Source organism: Nansenia antarctica (assembly GCF_963989245.1).
Source record: "Nansenia antarctica genome assembly, chromosome: 15".
In the NCBI taxonomy this organism is placed as follows: domain Eukaryota; kingdom Metazoa; phylum Chordata; class Actinopteri; order Argentiniformes; family Microstomatidae; genus Nansenia; species Nansenia antarctica.
In genome coordinates, this window is record NC_137685.1 from 3,355,696 (window position 1) to 3,365,986 (window position 10,291).

Below are 10,291 nucleotides of genomic sequence, written 5' to 3' on the forward strand. Positions count from 1 at the left end.
GTCAATAGCATTAGTGCTAACCCCAGTGCCTTTAATCAAGAGAGTGAGGTTAAATACCTGGAGTGAAGCAGTGTGTGTGTGTGTGTGTGTGTGTGTGTGTGTGTGTGTGTTAATGTGTGAGAGAGTCTGGGCGTGGATACGGATTGCAAAGGTCGTCGATCTACACTGATCCACTGACCACATGGACACAAGAGAGAATCCAATTAAGAGAGTGATGCTACTTAACTTTTAAGACACTCAACTCAACATATGCCTCTTATTTTGTCTGTATGTCTGTATATATGGTGAAATAATCTACACACAAGGGGTAAACTACTGCTATTATTTTGTACATGGCTACTGAACATACATACAATTAACTATTCTACCATAATTATCAGCATACATGAGTTACAAATGGTCAATCACACAGGCAATGTCAATTCCACCAGCATCAGTACAATGTTAATCCAGAGACCTTCATCAGCAGTACACAGCTAATAAGGGGATATGCTAAACTCAGGCTAAGTGGCATCTGTTTGCTAACAGGGGAAAACTGCTGCAAAGGCATAATCATAGCAGTCACTGGGTTTAATGACATCCTCTCATCCTCTCACTCATTGAAGTATAGCAGTTTTCTGAGGGGTGACATTCTAATCAGTCATCCAACCATCGAACCATGTTCTCATCCATTTATGCATTGAAAAGTTGGCGAAGGTGACACTGCTACATGTCAAGGGATCATCGCACGCACACACGCACACACACAGACAGACACGCACACACGCACGCTGCCAACTTTCGCACACTCACACTGACAGCCTCACAGCCTCACACACTCACTCACACTCATACACTCATACACTCATACACACACACACAAACGCACACACGCGCAGTCTCCATATAAGCAACAACTGTCCATCTCTCTCACACACACACACTCACACTCACACTCACACTCACACTCACACTCACACGCACACGCACACGCACACGCACACGCACACACACACACACACACACACTCACACACAGTCTCCATATAAACAACTGTCCATCTCTCTCTGAAATACTCTTTTTATTCCAATGCAGGACCAGATCAGCAAATAAACATGCATGCGTTTGTTTCTATGTCTACATTATAGATATCCAATACATAAATGATTCTATCCATACAAAATATAAAAATATGTGGACCTCATTTACAATGTATTTACACAACACATCTTTAACTTAGCGAATTTAATTAATTAATTCATTTATTCTATGTACACCCTATCAACTGATTACAATGGTATATGCTTGTACCTAAAAATCACATCGCACGATGAAAAAAGCTGGACCGTACTAAACTTAGCTTTACTGCACCTTACTGTTGCTGCATGGTTATGGAGTAATGACGTTATTATTATGATTGCTCGTCGGCTTGGATTAAACATGCTGACGGACGACAGGAGAGCAAAGTCAGTCAGTGTGAGAGTCAGAGAAACAGAATCAATACTCAGACAGAAGAATCTTCGGAAACATTAAAATGGATAAACATGCAAAACTGTCGCTGTCAAACGGGTTTACCCAACTGGAGTATCATCACACACGGTTAAACCTCACAATACTCAAACACTCAACAACTTCAGAGAGAGTGGCCGTCTGTTTTTGTTTTTTGTTTTTTTGAACAAATGAACTATGTTATTGTTACTGTATCGTTGGGGGGGGGAGTCTTGTCTTGTTCCTCAACAGTGTCGCTAGCAGAGAGCTGTTAGATGTTATGAGATAATGCAGTTCTTGCTTTTCCGACGTTTGCGCGTGTGCAGCTGCTGACCCCCCCCTCGGCCGCTCACGTGGTGCTGTCCGCCCACCCCCGTGGAGCTGTTGTACTTGTGGATGAGCTCCTGGTTGCTGAGGTAACGCAGCTGTACCGGCCTGGGGATGGGCTCCCCCAGGAAGTACCCCTCGTCCTCCGACTCGGAGGAGGAAGAGCAGGTGGAGCACCACTCGTCCTCGTCCTCGTAGTCGTCCCAGGAGTACGTCCCCAGGCGCCGGTGGGCCCCCGGGTTCTGGAGGGTGACTTCGGAGGTGGTCCTGGGGCACTGTCTGAACGGCTCTACCCTAAACCTGCCTCCCTCTCTGCCACTGAACGGGTCCCTGGCGCCCCTGGGCGGGGGGAACTGGTCGTAGTCCTCGCGCACGCGCAGCTGCGGTCTCTCCTGGGGTCTCTCCCTCCGCTCGGCCGCCAGGTGCAGGGCGTTCTCCGAGCGGGAGCGTCGGGACCGCCGCGAGCGGTGGTGGTGGTGGTGTCTGCGGCGTTGAGGGGTGTCCATCTCAGGTCCATCTTGCATGCCTGGACACCCTCCTCCTCCTCCTCCTCCTCCCTGTCCCCCGCCTCCTCCTCGTCTCCGAGTCTGCTCGCTGATGGGAGGGAGGCGGGCGGCGTTGGCGCTGCTCACCAGGCTGACCCGGTCCTCCTCCTGGTAGGTGAACCCCGGGGGCAGGCGGCTCATCACGGAGCCCCCCAGGCCCGGGGGGTCGCAGTACTGCAGCGGGTACTGGACCGACGCGGGCGGCTCCATCTCCATGTAGGGCTGGCCGGAGGTGAGGCTGTGGAGGGACTCGGAGCTGCGGAACTGGAGGGAGGAGTTGAGGGTGCCCATGTTGCTCTTCTCTGACACGTTCATGCCGGAGTCTTTGCTCAGGTCCGGCATGGAGAAGCGGGAGAGGTGCTCCTGGCGCTTGTCTCCGCCGTCGGCCGAGGTTCCTGCAGAGGAGAGGGTCAAAGGTCACCGTTAGTTAGTTAGTTAGCGCTCTCTCGTCTGAGGCGTCAAGGGCAAAACTATTTTTGAAGTTTCCGAGTGTCGAGTGTCTAACGGGCACAACGAAAAAGCTAGCGTATACAATCTGTTACTTCGTGACGTTTGAATTATAAGGTTCTATCTCCATTTTTGTCAACATTTTGTTTTTTACATAGTCTGATCCATTAGGTGTTTATTAATGCCGGTGTGGTGTTATTTTTTTAAATGTTGACATTTTTTTTGTTAGTAATTAATAAAATACAAAGGTTCCATCTCACAAAACATAATGGAATGTAAAAACTTTGACGCTCAATATCTCTGAACTGCCCTAAACGGAGATAGAACCTTATCATTCTAAACGGAGATAGAACCTTATCATTCTAAGATCACGACATGTCAAATAAATATCTATGTGATCTCTTGCAGTTTTCTGTAGATAAACTCTCCGTAATGTATCCACTCCTCAATGCGGGCAAACAACAACCTCAACTATACTACGACGACATCAATCCGACCTTATGTTTCAAGACACAAATAGGCGATGAGTGGATGCCACTCACTGTCGCATTGGATAGAACGTGAGCTTAGAATGATATGGTTCTATCTCCGTTTAGAATGATAAGGTTCTATCTCCGTTTAGAATGATAAGGTTCTATCTCCGTTTAGAATGATAAGGTTCTATCTCCGTTTAGAATGAGAAGGTTCTATCTCCGTTTAGAATGATAAGGTTCTATCTCCGTTTAGAATGATAAGGTTCTATCTCCGTTTAGAATGATAAGGTTCTATCTCCGTTTAGAATGATAAGGTTCTATCTCCGTTTAGAATGATAAGGTTCTATCTCCGTTTAGAATGATAAGGTTCTGTCTCCGTTTAGAATGATAAGGTTCTATCTCCGTTTAGAATGATAAGGTTCTATCTCCGTTTAGAATGATAAGGTTCTATCTCCGTTTAGAATGATAAGGTTCTATCTCCGTTTAGAATGATAAGGTTCTATCTCCGTTTAGAATGATAAGGTTCTATCTCCGTTTAGAATGATAAGGTTCTATCTCCGTTTAGAATGATAAGGTTCTATCTCCGTTTAGAATGATAAGGTTCTATCTCCGTTTAGAATGATAAGGTTCTATCTCTGTTTAGAATGATAAGGTTCTATCTCCGTTTAGGGCAGTTCAGAGATATTGAGCGTCAACGTTTTTACATTCCATTATGTTTTGTGAGATGGAACCTTTGTATTTTATTACCGTAATTACTAACTCAAAAATGTCAAAATTTTAAAAAATAACACCACACAGGCATTAATAAACACCTAATGGATCAGATTATGTAAAAAAATCGGATCCAAATTTTTTTGACAAATTGAGATAGAACCTTATAATTCTAACGTCACGAAAAGTGCCAGTTAAATGGCGTATATCATTAGAATATATAACACGTACCTGTAGCGTTGGACATGGCCAGCGACTCCATGGACCCTCGGGGAGTGTGCTCCAGAGGGGTGAGCTGCTCCGTGAAGCTCAGTGCACTGATGGGGTTCCTGCTCCGCCCTAGCTGGGGCGGCGACCCTGCCGCCTCTCTCTCCCTCTCCCTGTCCCTGTCCCTCGCCCCCTGGAACACGTGGAGGCTGACCGAGCGCTTGTCGGAGAAGCCGTTGTGGTGCTGCTGCTGCGAGCCGCTCTGCTGGAAGCTCTGCTGGGTCTTCAGCTTGGGCGGGAAGTACTCCTCCGTGCTGGGCTGGAACCAGTTCTCGTTCATGGAGTGGCCCTTGAGGGCCGACACGGGCGGGGGCCTCTTAGCCACGGTAACCGGCGTCTCTTTGGGCCTGTGATTGGCTAGGCCGCCGCCCTGCTGCCCCTGGGAGACGCCCACGGGGTTGTAGGCAGTCCTGACGTTGCATTGGCTGAGAAGCTGCAGCGGGGTGGGGGAGGGGGCGGAGTGGTCCGTTCGGTCCGTCCGCATTTCGTACGGGTAGCCGCCCCCGCCGCCGTCGCCCCCCCCTCCCCCTCCCTGGCTCTGGTTCTGCCAGACGTGAGCGGGCGGGTCCCGGTTCAGACTGGGCGTCTGGCTGGAGAGACTCAACAGGTCCATCTGGAGGGACAGAGGGTCCACCTCGCCCGAGGAGAAACGCCCCCCTGTCTGCTGCCCCCCTCCTCCTGCGGTGCTCTTCCCCGCGCTCTTGGAGCTACGGCGGGACTCCCGGGTGGAGCGGGCGCTCTGGAAGGCGGAGTCTGAGGAGTCGGACCCCCCGTTAGGCTCCTCCCCCAGGCTGCAGGAGCGGGAGCAGAAGATCTGGCCCTGCTTGGGCAGGAAGGGCCGGCCCAGGAGGGAGCGCTTGCAGCGGGCGCAGCAGAAGCAGCCCTCGGTGGCGTGCCAGTGCTGGCCGTCGTACGTCATCTGGCCCTGGTCGATGCCTGAGGGGGAAGAGACCAAGTGTGACACGTGAGTGGATGGTGGACAGTAGCAGCGGTTAGTCAGGCCCATGTTAGCTAGTCAGTAGTCTGGTATCTCCTATTCGGTTGTTAAGTCTGACGTCAAACGTGATGTTTTTGCAATTTCCGGGTCCAAATAAAGAATTCCCCGCACCAGAGTACCAGTGTACTAAAGTACCAGAGTACCGGTGTACTAAAGCACCAGAGTACCGGTGTACTAAAGCACCAGAGTACCAGTGTACTAAAGCACCAGAGTACCAGTGTACTAAAGCACCAGAGTACCAGTGTACTAAAGCACCAGAGTACCAGTGTACTAAAGCACCAGAGTACCAGTGTACTAAAGCACCAGAGTACCAGTGTACTAAAGCACCAGAGTACCAGTGTACTACAGCGGTAGAATGACAGTTCAATCGTTTTTTAAGACTGGGATCTATTCATACAACAAGGGACACAGCAGCACTTTCCCATTTTTTCCCATATTTGTCAGCGTCTTTGAGCCTCGGAAAAGCGCTATACAAATATAATGAATTATTATTATTACTGCGGCATTTCGAAGAGAGCGCCTCAGCCAACGTTGGACCCGGAAACACGTCACGACTTAACAACCGAATAGAAGGCAAACAATCTGGAAGTAGATGGAACCCACAGCTTAAACGATCACACATGTCCTCATCAAGAGAGACAGATACGCAACCGAGATTAGATTTCTCTTCAATAAAAAATGCAGTTTCCCCCCCAAAATTCCACTCTAATAGGAAATGAGTAGGAAATTCTAAGTAGGCTACTTGAGTGAGAAGAAAGACCCTAAGGCAACAACACTTAGCTGAGTTTTAGGGGTAAACTAAACTCATTACGACGCCTAGCTCTATATAAACACATTCTGCATTCTGAGTGTGTTTGTGTGGAGTTGCCGGGGAGAGAGAGAGAGGGAGGAAAAAAAAAAAACCTGCTTCTGTCCTAATGGCAGCCATCTGGTTTCAACATGTTTTCTGATGGTTTCAATTTATAATCAGTTTTACTCGAATACTTTTCTGTATCCTGTCGTACAAATAATTACAGAGCAAATGTCTGCTGAGGGCTGTGCCAGGCAGCGCACAGCTGGGGTTCCTGGGGAGGGAGAAACCAGTGGTGCATTGTGGGAGAATGGCTCGGCGGTGGCGTAGCGCCAAGTATCGACAACGCACTCGGTCTACCCACAGACAAACATGGTCATTTACACTTTAACACTGTTAAAGTTTGTCTGGTGAAAAAAAAATGTTTTTTTTCCTCTGATATATATTGAAGTTTGGACATGTATTACATTCACCCTCTTAGGCGGATACAGTGAAAAGGTGTTTTGTTGTGGCCTGGGGTGGTCCAGTGGTCTAGCACCGCGGTCTACAGTGCACACACATGCCCATGTCGGCATGGGTTCGAATCCGGCCCCATGCCCTGCTGACATGCCCTCTCTCTCCCTTCTTCTCCTTACTTTCCTGTCTGTCTTCACTGTATCTGTCTAATAAAATGTAAATGGACTGCCCCACTCAGAGAAAACATAAAAAAAAGGTGTTTTGTTCACCTTGTGGGACATGTGATGTGATGTAAGCTGCCTGCAACACGAACACCACCTCCCTGTGTGTCCTTGCCTCTAGATATCCGCAAACTAGGCTGTCGACGATCTAAAGTAGAATAAAACCCTAGGCTAAAACCAGGTCGTATCTCAGCAGACTCATATTTCTCTCCCGCGTCCTGACGTTTTACTCCGACGCCTCTAAAACCAGGTCATCCCTCTCTCCTCTCTCCTCTCTCTTCTACCCCAAACAGAAACTGAAATCCTGCAGTTAAAATAACCTCCCACTCATCTTGTTCCACATGTGCCAGCTGGGCCGACAACCTAGCGTTGTTGGTTCGGCGGCGACGGCGCTACCGTTCGCTCTGCTGATGGATGGGCTTTTATCCCGCGGCTGACGTACCGATGTGTTCCCCGCAGGAGTCGCAGTACTCGGCGTAGAGGGACTCGAAGCAGGTGCAGCAGTAGGGACGGCCCTCCTTCATGATGTAGCGCTGGCCCCCCAACACCGTCTCGCACTCGAAGCAGCAGAAGTGCTTCATGTGCCAGTGCCGGCCCTCCGCCTCGGTGCACTCATCTGCAAAGATGATCTGGGGGAGGAGAGGGGAGGGGGGGGAGAGGAGAAAAGAGAGAGGGGGATGAGGGAGGTATCATTTATCATGCCACGTTTCCCCCTCAGAGACCAGAACCACCTGAGCCAATTACCCCCAACGACAGGACAAAGAAGGCTCCACGGCCCACCGCACCGGGTCGCTGTCTCACTCCCTCCTCCTCCTCCTCCTCCTCTTCCACCTCTCCCTCTCCCTCTCTCCTCCTCCACCTCTCCCTCCCTCTTCCTCTCTCCTCCACCTCTCCCTCCTCTCCCTCTCTCCTCCTCCACCTCCCCCTCCCTCTCTCCCCTCCACCCTCTCCCTCCCTCTCTCCTCCTCCACCTCTCCCTCCCTCTTCCTCTCTCTCCTCCTCCACCTCTCCCTCTCTCCTCCTCCCCCCCTCCCTCCCTCCTCCTCCTCCTCCTCCACCTCTCCCTCTCTCCTCCTCCTCCTCCTCCACCTCTCCCTCCCTCTTCCTCTTTCCTCCTCCTCCACCTCTCCCTCCCTCCTCCTCCACCTCTCCCTCCCTCTTCCTCTCTCCTCCTCCTCCTCCACCTCCCTCTTCCCTCCTCCTCCTCCTCTACCTCTCCCTCTCTCTCCCTCTCTCCTCCTCCTCCTCTCCCTCCCTCTTCCTCTCCTCCTCCTCCTCCTCCACCTCTCCCTCCCTCTCCCTCTCTCCTCCTCCTCCTCCTCCACCTCTCCCCTCCCTCTCCCTCCCTCTTCCTCTCTCCTCCTCCTCCTCCACCTCCCCTCCCTCTTCCTCTCTCCTCCTCCTCCTCCTCTACCTCTCCCTCCCTCCTCCTCCTCCTCTCCCTCCCTCTTCCTCTCTCCTCCTCCTCCACCTCTCCCTCCCTCCCTCTCTCCCTCCTCCTCCTCCTCCTCCACCTCTCCCTCCCTCTCCCTCCCTCTCCTCCACCTCTCCCTCCCTCTCTCCTCCTCCACCTCCCTCTTCCTCTCTCCTCCTCCTCCTCTCCCTCTCTCCTCCTCCTCCACCTCTCCCTCCCTCTCTCCTCCTCCACCTCTCCCTCCCTCTCTCCTCCTCCACCTCCACCTCTCCCTCCCTTTCCACCTCCCTCTCCTCTCTCCCCACCTCCACCTCTCCCTCCCTCTCCCTCCCTCCTCTCCACCTCCACTCCACCTCTCCCTCTCCTTCTCTCTCTCCTCCTCCACCTCTCCCTCCCTCTCCCTCTCTCCTCCTCCACCTCTCCCTCCCTCTCCCCTCTTCCTCTCTCCACCTCTCCCTCCTTCTTCCTCTCCTCTCCTCCTCTCCCATCCCCTACTGTCCCCTACCTCACCCACTCTGTCATTGACCGTCATTAGGATAATGTGTATTGGGAGTTAATTGGGATTCGACATCTTTCTTTGACTCTTAATTAATCACCTGTTAGAAGAGTGTATCTAGAGAGTTGCATATGCAAGGGTGGGCTGTGCGTTTACCCTTCAGTGGGTCCCTTCATTCTGCTTCAGCAATGTAAATCGTGGTAATTGGTCCTTGTACTAATCATTATAGGTCACTGCATTCACACAGTGTGTGTGTACGGAGAGGACTTTGTGTGCCTGAATGCCTGTAAGCCAGGTGGCTGTGGCGCATGAGGAGGTAGAGCCGCCGTCTAATGATCGCAAGGTTGGCAGATCGGCGGTTCGAGTCGAGCCACCGGCTGGCCACATGTCGAAGTGTCCTTGGGCAAGACACTGAACCCCCAATTGCTCCTAGTGAACGGGGCCGGCCGGCGCCTTGCATGGTAGCTTGCCGCCATTGGTGTGTGAATGTGTGTGTGAATGGGTGAATGAGAGGCCGTTGTAAAGCAGCTTTGGATAAAGGCGCTATATGTAAGTGCATTTATAAGTGCATTTAAGTGCAGTCCATCTGTATGTGCGTGTGTGTGTGTGTGTGTGTGTGCGTGTGTGTGTGTGTGTGTGTGTGTGTGTGTGTGTGTGTGTGTGTGTACCTCATCGCAGGCAGTGCAGCGGGGCTTGAGTCTCTCTGCGTGGTGTCGGCCACAGTAGATCTTGCCCTCCTGGTAGAAGTAGATGAGGTCCACCAGGAGCTCGTCACACATGCTGCACACGAAGCAGCCGGGATGCCAACACACGCCGTGGCCCGCCCGCGACGCAAACACGGCGATGTCCCCGCCGTTGATCTGGCCGCCACACTGGGGGAGGGGAGGGGAGGGGAGGGAGGGGGAGTAAGGGGAGAGGGGTGGGGAGAAGGAGAGTGATGGATACAAAGAATGACAGAGGGAAAGGTCAGCAGGGTGAAGAGATTTAGAGGGACGTGGAGTGGGGGCAGAGAGAGAGAGGGAGAGAGGGAGGGAGGGAGAAAGAGAGAGAGAGAGAAAGAGAGGGAGAGAGAGGGGGAGGGAGAGAGAGGGAGAGAGAGAGGGAGGGAGAGAGAGGGAGAGAGAGGGAGGGAGAAAGAGAGGGAGGGAGAAAGGGAGAGAGAGGGAGGAAGGGGAGGGAGGGAGAAAGGGAGAGAGAGAGAGAAGAGAGAGAGTTACAATCAGGTTACCTAACTGGCACGCTGCCTCACGAGGTATGGAGGTCAGCCGGGGGAAGGGATTAAATCAATATACACTCTGAGAACAATCTGCTAGGCTCATACACCTTTGTGTGTGTGTGTGTGTGTGTGTGTGTGTGTGTGTGTGCGTGCGTGTGTGTGTTTGATGGGGCTGTCTGCTGAGCAAAATGAGAAACATAGACCATAAAACAGGGATACACCACACAGGGCAGAACCATAACAGAGGATCGTAAGGTACAGTAGGTGACGTTAGAATTATACGATTCTATCTCCATTTTTGTCAAAATTGAGTTTTTTTACATAATCTGATCCATTAGGTGTTTATTAACGCCTGTGTGGTGTTATTTTTAAAATGTTGACATTTTTTACTTAGTAATTAATAAATTATACAAAGGTTCCATCTCACAAAATATAATGGAATGTAAAAACTTTGACGCTCAATA

The 10,291-nt window shown here is 51.1% G+C and overlaps 1 protein-coding gene across 1 annotated transcript in view; it reads right to left on the bottom strand.

The window, feature by feature from the left end:
* Positions 1-1,062: 1,062 nt before the first annotated feature.
* Positions 1,063-10,291, bottom strand: part of prickle2b (prickle homolog 2b) — a 17,121-nt gene continuing 7,892 nt past the window's right edge. The window contains exons 4-7 of the mRNA XM_080545947.1: positions 9,280-9,483; positions 7,144-7,330; positions 4,202-5,173; positions 1,063-2,734 (exon numbers count right to left, since the gene is read on the bottom strand). Of these exons, the coding sequence (XP_080402073.1) occupies positions 1,746-2,734; positions 4,202-5,173; positions 7,144-7,330; positions 9,280-9,483 (2,352 nt within the window). The 3' untranslated portion in view covers positions 1,063-1,745. The remainder of the gene's footprint in view (positions 2,735-4,201; positions 5,174-7,143; positions 7,331-9,279; positions 9,484-10,291) is intronic.